The sequence below is a fragment of the Ambystoma mexicanum genome, chromosome 3p (genome assembly GCF_040938575.1).
Source record: "Ambystoma mexicanum isolate Mex_15411 chromosome 3p, UKY_AmexF1_1, whole genome shotgun sequence".
Classification (NCBI taxonomy): Eukaryota; Metazoa; Chordata; class Amphibia; order Caudata; family Ambystomatidae; genus Ambystoma; species Ambystoma mexicanum.
The window spans coordinates 398068227-398086716 of NC_090925.1; the positions used below are offsets into that span (position 1 = coordinate 398068227).

The 18490-nt window shown below is 45.4% G+C and overlaps 1 protein-coding gene across 1 annotated transcript in view; it reads left to right on the top strand.

Moving 5' to 3' along the window:
• CIMIP1 (ciliary microtubule inner protein 1) overlaps positions 1-18490 on the top strand; it is a 457903-nt gene that overhangs the window by 81467 nt on the left and 357946 nt on the right. Inside the window, exon 2 of the mRNA XM_069651076.1 lies at positions 4607-4719. Coding sequence (XP_069507177.1) covers positions 4628-4719 — 92 coding nt within the window. The 5' untranslated portion in view covers positions 4607-4627. The remainder of the gene's footprint in view (positions 1-4606; positions 4720-18490) is intronic.

The window sequence follows — 18490 nt, forward strand, 5'->3', positions numbered from 1 at the left end:
CACAGACCTGGCACTGGACTGGTTGACCTCTTTCCTATTTGACTGATCTTCCCAGGTTCAACTGGGCCATTTCCTCTCCTCCACCAAACTCTCCACCTGCAGTGTCCCTCAGGGCTCTATACGCTTGCCGTGCCTCTTCAATATCTACTTTGCCTCTCTGGCCCACCTAATCTCCACCTTCTCCTCACTTGCAGTGTTATGCAAATGATACATAGCTCTCCATGAAGCCTCCCTCCACTTCCTCCTCTTCTTCTTCCTCTCTCATTCCTGACTGTCTGGCTGCTATTCAGGCTTGATGCGCTGCTAACTATCTCTGCCTTAATGCCAGTAGGACTGAGATACTTCCCATTGGGACCCCTCCTCCCTCTTTCCCTAGTGTCTCTGGCCTCCCCCTACATGGGTCCCCTCCCCTCACCCTCTTGTGAGGCCAAAAACCTTGGCATCATCTTCGACTCCTCTCTCTACTTCGTTCCTCACATCGTGGACCTTGCCAAAAAAGCCCACTTTCAGCTGCACCTCCTCAGAGTCATTCTCCCTTTCTTCACCTTCCCCCAGAAGGTCAATGTCTCCTGAGCTATGGTCCTATCTGAGCTGGGATACTGCAACAGCCGCTTCCTCATTCTGCCTTTATCCTCGCTTCGCCCCCTTCACCTAATCCTGAATAGGACTACAAGAATTATCCTTGACCTCAAGCATAGGAACTGCATCTCTCCAGCCCTAGAATCTCTGCACTGGTTCCTGGTGGCTGCAAGAATCAAGTTCAAGACCCTCTGCCTCATCCACAAGGCTTTCTGAGGCCTGGGACCCTGCTATATCCAACTCTCTCTCCATAAATAATACCTCCCTGCTGCAGCCCTTTGGTCCTCTAGATCCAACTCTCTGCAGATCAGATGATTTTCCAAGCAGAGTGGGGAGTAGATCTCTCTCTTTGGCAGGAGCCTCCTTCTGGAATGGCCTCCCTGCCCCTCTCAGACTTAAGCCGGATCTCAAGTTCTGGAAGCTTCTGAAGACCCTAATTTTCTCTTCTTCCTTCCCTCTCTCCCTCCCATGCTAATTCCCCCCTCAGCTGCAATGACGGGCTGCCTGGTCCCTCCTGAGTCCTACAGGGGCACCAGGCCCTCCTCGCCCAGGCTACCCCAGCAACCTGGTCTCCCTGATCCTGCCACCTCCAACCTGCACTTGCCCTTCCGGGCCCCCTTACCCTGATTAGCCTGGCAGGCTGTGCATCCCTACCAAGCCTGGTCCACCCCTGTCCTTGCACTTAGCATTTGTCCTCACTCCCTGCATCTCCTGGCACTTGCCCACCTAGTGTCCCCTTAGCTCTTGCCTTACCCCAGGGGCCTCCTTCTTGCCCTCCTCCTCCTCCCCCTTGCACTTGCCACCACTCTGCCTTTCACTTCCCTCCCACGCTAGCATTTTCCCTTCCGCGCGACCCGCACACACTCCCGAACTCCCCTCTCCCTGCACTTGTTGTTACTTCACTTGCACGATCCAAATGACACAAGGTCTAGTAGGCCCGTTATTGTTGTTTTGGTTGTTTTCTCCCCTACCTTCCTTTTTTTTGTCTTGTGGCACCTCAAAACACCATTTGATGTATAGACATTTTATAACTATCAAATACATAAATAAATACATGAATTACAGGAGCCCATTGTTTCACCCTTTAAGCCCTACACTTCTTTACTGAGTGAACATGAACCATAGCATCCCATCATGCATTAGTTAAATCTCCTTACTACATTGTGGGCTCGTTCCGGAGATGTGGTTCATAAGTACTGTGACGAGGAAGAGTAGGACTGGGGTAGTGAAAATTACTGGTAGTAGGTATATTACCTTTGCGTGCCACTTTTCCGGCCAAGTACTTACCTCTGTGGTGTACCAAAGATAGCCCATGAAATAAAAACACAGACTACTCAGGAAGCTGCTTACACACACTAACATCAATTTGTTCTAAGGACGACCATTAATCGGTCCACACATTGACTCCTGGTGCTACAAACTCCTCTAAGAAAAAGTGCTCGACCCCTACCTATGCAAGTTAAGGTGGTAATGTCTGACCAAAATATTTGAATCTGCTCAGGAAGCATCCAGACAAATGACCTGCATTGGTAATCCTTGGGTTTCTGACCACAATGCTGTCATCCCTCTTGACAATCTTGGTCCAATCCTACACTGGCTCTAGCAGAGGAATGTTCACTGCAGAATGTGCTGAAAAAATTGTTTGTCGAAACCATCTGCTGATGGTGGAATCAATGCTGATCTCCCTGGTGGTGCTCCCCCAAAGGTGAGAAACAGACTTTCTGACTGTCTGGAAGTTGGAGCTCTGTCACAATATGCGATGACTGGTGAACTTGACATCCAGCTTATGCCATCGCTCTTCTTCTGGAGATATGGAGATACGGGAATCATAAAAAAGGATGGAAGTACAATATCTTGGCTCTGGTAAACACTAACTTTCACCAAATGTTTTTAATGTCACTGGAGTCCACTGTTTCTAATGAAGGATTGTGTAAAGCCCTTAATAGCAAAGGACCATCCCAAGGAGGAAACCTTGCATATGCTATTGGTTGTGCCAGTGAAAAACCCTAAAGTAAACTGGCTACTAAGGTCTCCTTATCTGATCCCAGACTCCAGTGTCCCCTAAATGCCAAAATGAACACCCACTCAGCCTTCAGGGTGGACAGAAAACAACTCTAAATCCTCCTCAAGGAATTGCATTACCATAGGTTTGGAGCAAAGGAAAGCCAGAGAAGAATTATTATCACGTCAACATTCTTCCAAAGCCAGTCATATACTTTCAATGAAGCCAGCCCTCTACAGTTCTGAATTACCAAGGCTTGTTGAGGGGAAATACCCTGCTTATGCAATCACTGCATTTTAGTTTGCAAGCCCCCCACCATGGTAGCATCCTATTCCCTTGGGCAGACAGAACATTGAAGTTGCTTCCAATTCCACCGGAAGTGGGAACTGTGCTCTCCCTGGCTAGACTAGAGCCAGAAGAATAACCTCTGATTCTTACCACCACCTTGAGGAACAAGGGAAAAGTTGGGAAGGCATTTAGTAACATGGACAAGACTCCCGGAAGTTGGGAGTTCAGTGGAGAATCTAATAGGTCTATGAGAGTAGTGCTGAATTTTCTGCAGATCAACCCGAATATCCCTGTCTGAAGCTCTCTTGTCGATTATGGGGAGACCCTGCTCAAGCAGTCTGCTCCCCCATTATCCACCCTCTTGATATGGATCACTTTGAGGCAGGGAAGGTTATTCACTGCCCAGGTCCCCAACTCGACAGCTTATTGTCCCTGGGAGTAGAACCTCCCAGCCGGTTGACATGTGCCATTGCGGACATGTCTGTTCTGGTGAATACTGCTTTCCCTCGATCATCGGGGCTAAGAGCCCTGGCTGCAGCTGCCCGTGCCATCCAGTTGGAGGAGTTGCTTAGCTTCTGAGGCTTCTGATTTCCTTGATGCTGTAGATCTCCCAACATTGTGCCTCGTCCCGTACCCCTGGAGTCTGTGGCAATCATGGCCAACAACAGCTGTTCCAATTGGAACCCTTTCAAGAGATTGCTCCTTTCCAACTCCCACTGCAATTTGCTGATCAAACCTGGGGTAATTAAGATATGGGATGCAAAGTCCTGCCAGCCTGGATTCCAATGTTTTTGCAGGTGTGTCAGTAGTGGGCATATATGCATCTTTGCACAGGAGTTCATGAAGACACAGGCTGCAATGTGCCATTGGACCTATAGCCTCTCCCTGCCTGAGGCACAGTTCTGTGATAATAGCTCCCTTAGCACCCTCTGAAACCTTGCTGCAGCGCTGTCTTCTGTTAGTATCACCAGGCCTCTGGCCATCCATAAATAAACCACAATGATTTGGAGGTCTTGCGGTGGAATGAGATTATCCTTCTTTAAAAGATATTCCAAGTGACTTAAAGTTTCACAGGTTACTTTGATATGTTTCTTCAGTTGTCCCATGGATGAGGCACTGATCAGCCAGCCATACAGGAAAACCTAAACTCCTCCTGAGTAGAGAGCTGCCACCGCAAGACCGAGAACACGCCGGTCACTGGTTTGTGGCCAAATGGGAGGGCCATGAATTGGAAATGCATTCCTGCTGTTGCAAACCGTAGGAACCTCTGAGGTGCTCGTGAAGGTAGGGGTCCGGTAGATCCAGCAGTGCCAAGAAGTCTGAATCTCTGATCAGGGGGGTCATTCTCTACAGCTTTCCATCTTGGAATGTTGTGTGGGGATGTACGCATTCAGCTTCTTTAAGTCCAAAGTTAGCCTGGATTTGTGCTCTTCTTTGGCACCAAAAAGATGTTCCCCTCTTCTACTTGGGGACATCCAGAATAGCTTCCTTCATCCATAATTCCTTAATTCCCTGTATCATCACTTGTTTTACCCTCTGGGCAGAGGAGTGCAAAATGTTGCTGGAAGGCCCATGGGGAGCTGACCATTCTGGCAGGTATCTCCTATTGACAGTCTTTTTCATTCAGGTGTTGGAAAGCAGCCTTTCCCTTGCCTCTGCGAACTCCCTGAGCCTGGTTCCCACACTTCTGGCGTTAAGATTGCTTCTTAGAAAACCTTCTCTTCCCTTTTCCATCAGATTTCCTAAATCCGCTCCTGGATGAAGTCTGGGTCAACGCATCCTTGCTCACTCCATATGTCGCTGACTTGGCTTTGGGATCTGACTGACTGTGCAACGTATGATATGATATGGTAAGTCATTTATAACGTGCCTGTACACAAGTGTTTCTAGGCACGATCTGTATGTTTATCTGCATTAAGCACTCGATGGACTTTCTTTCCCAATGAGTCTCCAAAAAGTATTAGTCGTTTTGTACTAGACCAGAAACATAAAGGATAAGAAGTGAAAATATTAAACTCTATAACTAGTAACTGGATTCAATGTAAAACACCAAACTGCAATAAAATGCAAATATAAATGCTCCCATAAGATAGAGAATATGTTAAGCCTAGATAAAGCCTGTACAAGCTAAAACATTTGCACGTGCGCCAGTGGGTTGATGTTGGCATATGTGGTTTTCTGTTATATAAAATCAAAGCCATTTGTGTCTGTGTTTCATAAAGAATGCAAGCAGTAAGTTGCATTAGTGTAAATTTCAAGACCTATTAGACCTATTAAATACATGTTTATATTATAAAGATTGTATTCATTATGAGAATGTTACTTGTGTGCACCAGGACCGAGCGGATTCGCCTGTTTCTTTGCTCCCTATTTTGCTTTCTGCTTTTAGTGCTTTCTTGAAAGCGTACACCATCTCTTTATCTGAGAGAGCGTGGCGGTCTTTTCTTTTTCCGAACCCTTTGCTTTCTCTGTGTCTTTGTTGAAAAAGAAGAGGAGGCTCAATCGGTGTCCACCTCCGCGCCACATGCTTTCTTTTTTCCACAAGCTTTCTGGAGCGTATCTTATTTATTTATTTGTATTTATTCATTTATGAAGCGCGCTAAACCCAGGGCCATCAAGGTGCTGTTACAATCAGTTACACAATTTCTTGGGGGGAAGGGGAGAGAAATCAAGGAGGAGAAACAAGTACTTGTAGCAGATTTCTATTCTGGCACTTAGTCAGAAATACAATAAGGTAGCTGCGCTCTTGGCCATGTTTATCTGGCTGCTGGGCAACCGCACATGTGCTAATTCTGCCATGCATCCCAATCCAAGATGGAGATGATCCACCCAGTAGAATCGCGCATCCATGCGCGCATTGAACTGGGAGCATACACGGCCCAGTTAAACCAGTGGTAAGACCAAATAAAATGTACTGAACTCGAGAGCCAACATGGTCCCCTGTCCAGGGGCAAATTTAAGATAAAAAGCCCCATCAGCAAGACAGAGGGCACTGAGTAGGCTGGACGTGGCGGTGGAGCTTAGGGTGGGAAGAGCTAATGGCTGCAATGAGTGCATCAATGATGAGCTTTAGGGACAAATGTTCCATGTTTTTTAAGTTGATTTTCTCATGTAAGTTGTTTGTTTAGGTATATGGCTCTGACTGGAAATTGCATGGTCACTTCACCAGGTTTGGCTGACAGTGATTTTTCCATGATCAGTCTGTTTGAATGGAAAATCCACTCTCCACTTCCATCCATCCATCCCTTTGAAAATCTCAGTCTCTCCGGTACCCCTTTCAAAATATTCCACTCTACTCTGTGAACGTCAGAAGAAGACTTACCTTAAAATTTGGTGATGGTTAAGCAAAAGGATTTATTAGTTTGCTTGCAAGACAAACAGACAGCATCCTAGCCGTTACAGTATTCCCCATTGACTAATCCACCCCGCCTTCCAGATCCACCACTTAATAGGCCTTTCGGCACATTTTTCTCACCACCCGCCTAAAACAATGCTACCTTTTATCCCAAAACAAAGTCTGTCATCAATGTTCATGCCGAGTAATACCACGTCATGAACCACTTCTGGGTAAACTTAGGCAATCAGGTGTCTACTTCCAGTCTCGTCTTTCTCAGGTGAGGTGGGTAGGCCTTCCACCCCCATGACGCCTTCCGGTCCAGACGAAGATCCTATAATGTGAGCAGGTATGTACCAGCGACATCCATTGGCCTCCGTTCAATAACCTTGTCCCAGTGCCCTTTGTAGGGCACAAACCTCGTAATCCCTGGAAATGGTACACATGCGCAATTCGGTTCATGATGGACAAGTGTACCTAACGCCAACAGGGCAAAATGGGCGCAATAACCAAAGTCCGCTAGGAGAAAAAGGAAAACAATAAACAGTGGTATTAGGGGCACTGGATAATGTCATGCTGGGGTATATGTTTGACCTGATAAACGCCCTCAGCCCTACCCTGTCTGCTGTTTTTCGTGCCCCTGATCAGTGTTTCATTTATTTATTTGACTCAGGTCTGCGTTCATCCACATCTCTTCCTCTTCCATCTGCTTCTTCCTCTCTTACTTCTAAACTACCCATTCCTTTCACCTTTGATTCACTACTCCCTTATATTCCTGTCAGCCCTCTCGAATCTTCCCACCTTTCATCTACTACACGTCACCTTACGTCCACTCTCCCCCTTCACTGTAACGAAAACTGCTTTTGTCACAGCATGCAAAAATGAACTCTACACACTGCAGACCCTTCAACAAGAGCCTGAGAAGCGAATCCTATCATGCATGCCTTAAAAATAAAAGTAATTTATATTATCATATGGTTTAATTGAACTATAGTAAAAGAGTACAAATGCAGAGCAAAAGAAAGGCAGGAAAAGGTGTGAGAACATCAATCTACTGATCTTCTGATTCCATCTGCTCTCCCCTTTCTATCCCACCCCCCCCTTCACATGTCACCCCCAGTTACCTTCCATTACCACCATTCCTGTTCACCACCACTCGCAGCATGTCTTCTTGGCCTGGCTGGGGAGAATCGATGATGATGTCTCCTCTCCTTTGGAAGGGCTGAGTAACAAGGCCCACAGCCCTTATTCAATTTCAGTTTCAGCACTGTAACAATTCCACCCTGAACTCTGGCTACTCCCAGCAGGTCGCAGAGGAGTAGCTTGGGGTCCTGGCAGCTTGTTGGTTTAACAGCAACAGCAATTGGAAATGTAACCAATAACCTCAGGGTGACATAAAACATTTGGAAACATCTGCTACTTTATATGGCAAATGAAGGGTCACTCTTATTTATTTATTTAATAATAATAATACACATATAACCACCTATTGGTTTTGCATATAACAGATACACACACAAAGTGAAAAAGAAAAGAAAACCTAAAGAAGGACAGTCATTATTAAAAGTCTCAGATTTTCGTGCTAGAATTAAAAAGGAAAAAACAACAATAAAACTATATACAGTCATTTAAAATAACCCTTCTGAGAGGGCCCGAAGCACAGCCATACATATTCCATAAAATGTCATCATATGGTATATTAGGTTGATGTCATTACCCTCTAATATAATGTCCCACATGGTCATTACTTCATCACAGTTGGTCAGATTGTTGTATGCTTTCATGTGCTTGTTTCTTAGGGAGTTTAAGCTATTGCAGTGGCACTTAATGAGTTTAGCCGACTCAATTACAGCTTCACCACATAATCTACATAATCTGTCTTTACGTGCTATTCCCAATTTCGCCACCTCTGATATCCAATACTTCAGGGGCGTCAAATTTAAAGAGCAAGAATAGTCGTATTATCCTACTATTTCGATATGCAATGATGTACTTTTTTCGTCGTGTTATTTTCCATATAGTTTTGGATCTAAGTCCCACTAATGATATCTGTTGCTAAACGAACAACCTGTTCTTCCTTCGCCAAACACTGTCATTTCTTCTTCAACCATCTCTTCAGGCTCATGTTAGTGCATTTTATGTGCTCAGTTTCAAATCCTCTTACCCATCGACAATGTATCCGATGCATATTACCAAGTACACCAAATTCATTATATTTGTTTATGTTTTTAAACGCTTGGTAAACATCCACCATGATGGCTCCATTATTCAAGATGGTTAAATTTTCATAGCTCATGGTTAATCTCAGCTCTATTATCTCTTTTATACTCATTATGTCAAATTCTACAAGTATGTATTCTCTTATAAATGGAGCAACATTAGCCTATTAAACCATACATTATTCTTTTTGGAAAAGTGTACAGTGTAAATTGAATCACATCAAATCCCCTCATGGAGTCCTACTGGACTCCATGAATGGGGATTTACACCATTCCTCCGGCACTTGTAATCTGGCAGCAATGCCACCGGACCGAGTCCCTGAAACGGTAATAGCCTTTGCTGGTATCTTGGCGGGTTTACCGCAAGGATACGGGCAAGATTGTAATGAGGTCCTTTGTCTGGAAAAGTGCAAATGCTTCCCTCAATTAATTATTGCAGAGGCATCTACAGTGAGTTACTATAGTATATATATACTTTTACCAGCTGTAAAATTCAGGCAGATTACAAAGGTATCCATTGTTTTCTCTGCCAGCATAAAAATACATGCTGGTGGATAACCAAGCAGATTTGTCAGGCAGACCTGGAAGAGTAACCACATTTGTTTAGTCTGCTTGGTCTCCAACTTCTCCTGCCAAATCACACAAAGTTCTGTGTGGCAGAAAAAGTGGAGGTGAACACTTTTACTGCCTCTTTTTCGCCTCCTTGGAACTTGGAAAATGACCCGTATGGTTGTGGCATTATTCTTACCATCCTCAATGGAAGCCTACAAGTTATAGATAGCATTTATAAAATAACCATAACAAAAACTGCTACAGACACAAAGTAACATCAAATGTAGGAAAAGGTCATTGTTTCACATAGCTTGTAGTGTTTGGGTACACCCATAATTTCATGCAACAATCACACCCAAATTGTTAAAACCTTATACAATTCTAAGAAACAAGTGCCACATCAATAGTCACTCCTAGTAACCTGTTGCCATTGGTAATCGCTTCACATTTCAAAGCGCCCGCAGACCATCAAAATGGCAGCGGTGCACAGCATAAATCTCAATAACATAATATGTTACAAAGATAAAACCACACTGGGAGTCCATGTGCAGCCTTGGGTGTTTGTCTTTGAGGTGAGAAAGTCAAAGCAGAGGTGGGCTCTGGGCTTTTGTCCCTTGGCCTACTTTTAAATCTGCTTCTTCCCATGTCACATACACTGTTCATAATCATGCCTGTGTCTGTGCCCAGGAGTGGAGTGACACTATCCTGGGCATGTCGACGGTAAGCCTGCCAGCAGTGCCATCAAAAAGGACCCCCATCTAAGCTAAGGTCTCTGGCTTGAATAGAATCTCTTGCTCAGTGGGTATCTTTGGAGCTTTTTCCACCTCTCTCCCTCGCCCAGGCGCCACACAGATTGTATGAGCCTTTGTCCCTCTAAAGCCCAACAGTGAGAGGGTGCTGTAAGAGTACTCATCTACACACCTGAGTCTTATGTCCATGAGGCAGGAACGTTTGGAACTGATGCTTGATGGGATGCTCGGGGTCATATACTGTCAAAAGAGGTGTGGTATTGGGCCCACGTTTAGGGACTAGGCTCTCCCTGGTTACAGAACGACACAACACTCTCAGTAGGGATCTACGCAATGGCCCAGTCACGGAGCTTGTGCCTTTTCTATATTACCCTACTTTGCGCACACCGCGTCATGACACTTGTCATGATGCATTCCTTTCCAACATCACATCCCCCCCCCAAATTGGATAAAGACAATGCAATTTTCACAGCATCGTTAGTTTTGAGATCGCCGATATACCCCATCCAGGGCAAAACCTCTCCACTTTGTAGATGGCTGGGACTATTCTCTTAACACATACTGTGATTGACTGCTTCTTCAGCTCTTCCTTTGTGGTACATTCTTGGGGAAGCTATGGTTGTTGGGGACGCCTCTGTACTCTCAGTTTCGGGAGAGTGAGCTGATGACTCACTCTTGTTGCTACCTTGTCCCTTCCCTTCACTACCACCAGTTGACGTTGTTGGTGTTCGCTCTTTGACCTCCTGCCACACGGTGGGAGGTAGTTTCCTAAAATGAGATGCCTTGCGAGTTACCCTTTCATCCTGTTGGGCTGCCATGATCCTGCCATGGTCCGTGCTTACTATGGTCCAGGGTTGTGACTCATAGGAGGGCCAGCACCTCCTTTTCAATGTGTGCATAGTTTTGCTCAATCTTTGTGAGTGCTCTGCTGGTAAAAGCTATCGGATAGGTGTACCTTCTTGGATATGAGATGGTGCAAAAATCCATGCTGATTGCCTCCCATCTTGCGTGGCTGCGGGAAGCGCTTTCTAGTGGTTCTGGTGGTCCTTGTCATTGGGAAGACTAACAGGCTGCAAATGCTGCCATCAGGGCTTTAACATTCTTCTGTATGTTTGGAACCCATATTCTCAACTTGAGGTAGGCTTGAGTCTTCACCACCTCCTGGTGGCCTTCATAGGCTAGTCGAAGAGCTTGGTCCTCCAAGTCATCTGGTAGTACGATCCAGTACCCTTTTAGAATTAGGCCTTCTGGGGATACGGATAGCTTGTGTCTGATCCAAAATAGCCCTTAAAGCATATCCTGCACCACTGCTGTGCGATGAGTGAGAGTTGTCAGGAACAATCTCCAGTCCCCCGACAGTATGGCTCCCTTTAGAATTAGGAGGCATATATCGTCTTGTGTGCTATCAATGATTTCTTGAGGTTTCATTGCCTTATGTCAGGCACATGGGATCATGTGACAGACATGTTTGTTGGTCTCCTTCGCAGCTTCGCTCTCAGCTTGTGTAGCTGGCCGAGGGTGGCGGGACAGACAGCCAGCTGGATTTTCTGCTCCAGCACTGTAGGACACCTCTATATCAAATGGTTGCAACTGTAGCATCCAGCATTCTAGCCGGGCAGGATGATGAGACGCGGACCCTTTGAATATGTGTACTAGGGGTTTATGGTCCATATATACTTTGAAAGGGTGTCCGACTATCTACATGTGAAAATGTCTGCATCCCCATAGGAGGGCCAGCACTTCCTCTTCAATGTGTGCATAGTTTTGCTCAATCCTTGTGAGTGCTCTGCTGGTAAAAGCTATCGGATAGGTGTACCTTCTTGGTCCACTTGTGTCAGGACTGTGTCTAGCCCTAATGGGCTAGCATCAACTAGCAACTCAGTATTATGCAACGTGTCAAAAAATGCCATGGTCATGCCAGTCAGAAGAGTCTTGCATTTTCTGAAAAGCCTCCTTGTGTCCCTGGTCCAATTCCCATGGGACATCCTTTTTGGTCAGTTCTCTGAGTGGCGTTGGCACTGTTGCTAGGTCCGGGATAAACCAACCACAGTACGCTGCCATGCCGAGAAAACATCTTATTTCTGTGGCCGACAAAGGGGGGGGGGCCGTCTTCCTTGATGTCTGAAACTTTTGCTAGGTCTGGCGAGACCCCGTTTTCCTTGAACACGTAGCCAACGAACACCAGCCAGCTCTTCCAAAATTCACAATTCTCGGCATGGACTGTTAACTCTGATTCCTTGGGGCGTTGGAGGATTGTTGAAAAGCACCGATAGTGTTCCTATGGTGATTTTCCATATTCCTGGATGTCATTAATGACATTAGTGGCACCTCGTAGATCCTGGAGCACTTTCAATATTTCATTCTGGAACACCTCTGTGGCTCATGAGATGCCAAAGTTTCGTCACTGTACCCCTTGAAGCCCAGATGAGAGGAGAAGGTTGTAATGTAATGCGATTCCTTGGGCAGTTTGATCTGGTGGTACCCGGAACGCAGTAACTAACACCTTTGCTCCCGTCAGATTGGAATTTTATGATCAGACAGAAAAAAAAGGTCTGACCGTACAAAAAGTCTGAAAAATGATACCACCAAAGGTTCGAACACCAAAAGTTCGAACCTTTGGTGGTAGCATTTTTTCGGACTTTTTGTCCGAAAGTTCGAACCTTTGGTGATAACATTGTAGGTGAGTATAAAAAAATTTTAAAAGTCTGTAGGGGCTACGGGGGTGTCCCCCGCCAACACCCGACTCACTATACTGTGTGGTATAGTGAGCTGGGTGTTGCGGTGGACACTCCCGCAGCACACCCAAAAAAGAAAAAACAGGGCTGCGGGGGTGTCCCCCGCAACACCCCGCTCACTATACTGTGTGGCATAGTGAGCAGGGTTGCAGGGGACACCACTGCAGCTCCTGAAAAAAAAATGAAAATGACCCAGCGGCGCCGGTTCCCGATCACAGAAGTGAAAGGGAACTGGTGCCGCAGGGACTCCGCGTGTAAAAAAGGTAAGTAGGGTTTGTTTATGTTGGGGATGTGGGTGGGGGTGTGTTAAGGGTGTGGGAGTGTTGTGGGTGTGGGTTTGTAGGGGTTTTGAATGCGTGTTTGAATGGGAAACGTGCAAACCTTTTGTGCTTCGCACATTTCTCATGCAAACCTTTCCATCGCTGGCTTTTCCGTGACGGAAAAATCACGCAGATCCATCAGATCAACTATCAGTTTGTTGATAGTAGGGGTGATGTATCGCTCTCTACAAATCGCTGCATTTGGCAGGTGCATGTCTATGCAGATTCTCACTGCCATTAGCGGTATGGGTTTTGTCATGACCGTCATTGGGGATACCCAGAGTGTGAGGCCACACACCTTCTCAATAATATGAAAATCTTCTCGTTTCGTCAGTTCAGCTTCTACTGCCTCCCGCATGTGGAGGGTACCCTTCTGTGAAGCATGGCTTTTGGCTCCACTGTGGAGTCAATGCGCAACATTACCGTCCGATTTCTCAGGCATCCAATCCCTTGGAACAGTTGTGAGTGTCTGTTTAATAACCTTTCTATTTCAGAATGCTGAACGCAAATGTTCGGCCAACTTGCAGCTGAGTAGTGTTTTAATGCCTGCATCGACTATGTAGATTCAAGTGTGGCAGGTCTCACAATTGTATGTTAACATCGACTTACATGATCCCTGAATGGGTAGGAGCTTCTTGCAGATGTATGCAAATAACTTCACCGTTTTCAGTTTCAGTTGGGGCTGCAACAAGAGATTGATGAATCTTGATATTGGCATAACATTCACTTTAGCTCCTATATCAATTACCACCTGTGTTATTACTCCATCAGCTACGACCATGCAGTGTTGTGTTCAGCATTTCAACCTTTTGCTCTCCTTTTTAGTTTCAATTGCTGAAATTAAGTGAACTTTTTCATTTCACCTTCGACAGTGGTTTGCAGTTCTTTCCTGTGACGAGTTGTTCTCTGACTGTTCGTCTTCTCCACTCTTGCTGTCACTTTGTTCATTGGCTATTGTTCTTGCCTTTCCTTTGTCTTTCCCATGGGGGCTTTTTGTCATCTTCATGTCAGATTCCTTTCTTGGGGAGGAACTGCGACAGACGGTGGCAAAGTAATTCAGCCGGCTGTATTTTCTGCACATTGTTCCTTGGGCTGGGTAGGTCTCCCACTTGTGCCATGTTGCTCCGCCACACTACTTGGATGGTTCTGTCTTTCTGGGTGCCTGGAAACCTCTGCCTTTGTTTCTCACCTCAATGGCTACTATTGACACTGATGTAAAGCAGCCTTGGTATGCTTTGCAGGTGAAACACTTAAGGTTTATTCTTAGTTACATCACATTGGAGGACACCGCTGGGTTCCATTACCACTAGGTCATACTGGCATAGGCTGGAACCTTCACACACATTCATAGAACAACGTTTTCGGCAAGACTCCAATATTCTCACATCTCATGCAATCACAGATAAGCACTTTACAACCTATCTCCCTCTCTTACTTCAGACACACACACATAACAAATCTACCTCACAACACATCTCCTTATCTCACGATAATACAACGCACTTTCACACAGCAACTGCACCTTTTAAAGAGGGTGTGCTACTCTAAAAACATCATGGGGTTGACCCCACAGCCAACTTAGAAACACTGATGGCTCAGGCACGACCCAACCATCATTCAATGGAGGCTTGACCTCTCACTTCATCTCTGTGTAAATCACTATCCCACCTAGGACACATGGCGGTAGGCCCTACCTCCCCATGACAACTTTCAAGGAACCCTCCCTCTTCTAGAAAATGGTTCTTAGCACGACCTAACCATTACCACCCTGTAGAGGCATGACCTCTTACTAAATATATTGGGAAACTTACTACTCCCACATATATATCTGAGTACAGGCCTGACCTCACCCCCTTAACCATTGCTGAGGCACGACCTTGTATAACATCTGATTTGGGCATGACCCCTACTTCACATCCCTACTTTAATCTGACACCCAAATTCTCAATGTGGGAGGCACGCACAACCTCCCTTTAAGTATATTAGGCACAACCTCAACTTAAATATTCGAGGGTACACGACTCTTGCACATTTGCTGACATAATCACTCTGATTTCTCTGTCATCCTTGGTACATTTCAGATCACTTAGCGCTATACTTCCATCCTTACCAAAAATGATCTACATGTTCAAAGTATTACAATTTGACTTGGTTTTTCTAGGACCAAACAAAAACATGCATGGTGAAAAATCATGTTGTAGTGCTAAAAGTCTTTGTTGTATTGCACAACATAAAAACTGCAATGCCTTAAAAAGAATGACCTCTAGCCCACTTACACTGGCTCAAACATCTTGCTGTACCAGGCAAACATCATTCAAGGCAATAACTAATTTCTATAAAGTCCATAAATGTCCATTAGTAATGTACAGATACCGGCAAAGCCTAAAAATCATTATCACTAACTAACACAAACAGGATCTTCCGTTTCGCCACTCCTGGCATAATTCATGCTTTTCACTTAAACACACTTAACACAATGACTGTATTTCTAAAAAGTCGATAAAAGTCCATAGATGCCTGCAAATCCTTAAAAAGTTATATTCTTTATTGCACCATACGTTAATCATCAATTCAGCCAACTACTTCAACATGCCGCTCTAGCACACATACCTTTCATGCATGGCAATTCTAACCAGAACAGTGACATCTCATAAACCATGTTATACATTGTAAAAACGAATTTTTAAACAAAAGGATACTGCAGACGTAATATCACCCGATAACTTCATTTTCTTCTTCAGAATTATGCTCCATTAATGTGCACAGCACTTCACTGCTTTATATCACCCCTCACAAAAAAATTGCTTCTGTTCCCAAACAATTTCTCTATGCTCCTGATGCTGTCCTGCTAGCCCCTTGTGGCTGCCATACAACTCCTAGCATACCCTGAAACGGCGATCGGGGATCTCTTTGCAAGCCGCAGCTCCATTAAATGCACCGGCTGGTATGTGTCCTTTGACACTTGATGCTGCACCCACCCTTGCACTGGGCTTTAGTCCCTTTCATATTCACTATTGCTCTTTAGACCCTGCGCTGGGAAACCTCTTTGTTCAGCATTCCCTTTGATACTTCTCTGGAGTGCGTCTTCTTCTTCACTGGTGCCCTGGACAAGCGCTGGGACCTTCTTTCACTACACTTCCCCCTGCATTTTGCCCCTGCTTATACTCCACTTTGGGACTTGCTTCGCTCTTGGGGCATCAATTCACCTTTGGGGCTTAACTTCACTTCCCCACAGTGTTATTCTTACAGTTCGCCTGCAACATTCCTCTGAGCCTAGCTTTAACATCTTTCTTCTTGGGCTCTTAACACTCGTTTCCTTTTAATGTCTCTAGCCCGTTTCAAACGCACATTCTTATGTTTTCTCAGTAAACATGTTGCGCAGGGGACATCTATTATCACTCTCCCATTTATTACTGTGCCTTTCTATGCTGGCATTTCTCTTGGGTTCTGCGCAGGACACTAACTAATGGGGTTCTGCATTTGTTAAACTGGGTTTTTCCTCCCCCTGCATATCGCATTGGGTGATTACTAACCTTACTTTGGGCTTTTCTTCCCTGGGTGATGGGACTTACTTCATTTCTTTGGGGGGCAATGGTTCCTCTTCTCATCTTGCTGCTGCCCCCTCAGCAGACAGTTTCTTCTTTACTTTCAGCACGCTTGCTCTTTGTTTCTATTTTCCTCGTCGCCATTGTAGAAAGGTAGCTTCTTACTCTTTGTAGGTCAAACACTTAAGGTTTATTCTTAGTTACATCAAGATCTTACAATAGAGGACAGCAATGGGTCCCATCACCCAGGAAGGCCCACCTCCAACTGGCATAGACTGGAACCTTCACACACACTCACAGGACAACATTCTACAGCAAGACTCCAACATTCTCACATCTCTTGCATTCACAGATAAGCACTTTACAACTACAACATATCTCCCTCTCTTATTTCAGACACACACACACACACATAACAAATCTACTTCACAACAGGAACTTCTGGCTTCTCTGTATGAATCGGGAGCCTGCTCATGGCTGCTTTTCATTGCCATTGCATAGGCATCTGTGCGTTTCCTCTGGTGCCCTATTTCTGAGATCTGTTCTAAAGCTACATTCCGTTCAGCTAGAGTGGCCAGCTGTAACTTTTCAGACGATGATCCATGAGTGACCGGTTGCCGTACTATGGAGTTGTCATCTGGGAATTCACAGCCGACTGCCACTTCTCTCAATCTGGCATGGAAATCGTTGATTTTCTCTCCTGGCCTGTGTCGTCCTAGGCTCATTTGAATATTTCTGGCATTTCAGGCTTCTCTGTATCAACCGGGAGCCTGCTCCTGGCAGCTTCCCATTGCCGTTGCATGGACATCTGTGCATTCCCTCTAGCGCCCTATTTCTAAGATCTGTTCTAAAACTGCATTCCGTTCAGATAGAATGGCACTCTGTAACCTTTCAGACGATAATCCATGAATGACCTGTTGCCGTACTATGAAGTTCTCATTTGGGAATTTACAGCCGACTGCCATCTCTCTCAACCTGGCATGGAAATTGTCGATTTTCTCTTCTGGCCTCTGTCGTGCTAGGCTCATTTGAAAATGTTTGTAATTGTTACGCTCACCTGATATCCCCGGGGGCGTCTGGAGGCTCTCAGATCTGGAACCCTGGATGCGTAGTTGCCCAGTGCTGAATAATGAATCTTAGTTATTTGTAGGGTGAGCTATCTGTCCTGTGTTTCCTGTGCAGGGGCGCATGACATTTGTTGGCGAGCTGCCCGAGTTGCTTCATTGGTGCAAAACGCCTTCTTTGGGCCCAGGCCTGCTGTGACCCCGAATCTGCTGGTAGACAGGTAGGTTTGTGAATTGTAAGTCTTTGTTCTGTTTATGGTGGGAATTCGTTAATGTCTTAATCTCCTTCTTTTCAGGTGCAACGGTCTTGATGCTGGCGTGCTGGATGGAGAGGCATATTTTCTAGGTAAGAGAAAGTACGAAGCGCAGCGTCTTTATTGTCTTTTAAAGCTAACCTGTGTTTTCTTCTTCTTCTCCCCACACGCCGCTGTGGTGCTCCGAGTGGATGAGAGCCCGATGAAAAACAGGCCCCTGCATTCTGTTAAGGTAAGTACAGCACTGTGCGGTTGTTTAATATTGAAAGCGAACCTGAATTTGTCTCTTTTCCTTTGCAGATGTTGCTGTGGTGCTCCGGATGGAAGCGTGGCGTAGCGCAATGGAATTCAGGTAAAACTGATGGAATTCGATGTTTTAGAAGTGCGTGTTCTAATATTGTTTTTCCCTTTCTTGTTATTGCAAGTCGCAATGTTCAAACAGCAGCTGTGGTAGCGGTTTGCCGGAAGTCCTTAAACTAGTACTCACAGGTGAGTGATGTTTCTTCTTCTCTCGGTTTCCACAGAGTGCAGCCCAGTTGAGATGCTGAGTGCTGGATCGTGTTTTCTCAGGTAAAACAGAATAATCTTGTTCTTGCAGGATTACAGGAAGATGCTGAAGACCAGGAGCTGGACACAGTGAGCGACACACTGCTGGTTGCAGAATGACACGAAGCGTGTTCTGCAGTCAGGGTGTAGTTTATATAGCCCAGGTAAAGTAGTACCAGGGAAAGTAGTTCCAGGCATGCCACACCCAAAACACTAGACCACATGGCTTGGTTCTTACAACTAAACTGTCTGGGTGCTTCCATGTTGGATTTAAAGGCCCATGTACATAAATGTGACCTAGTT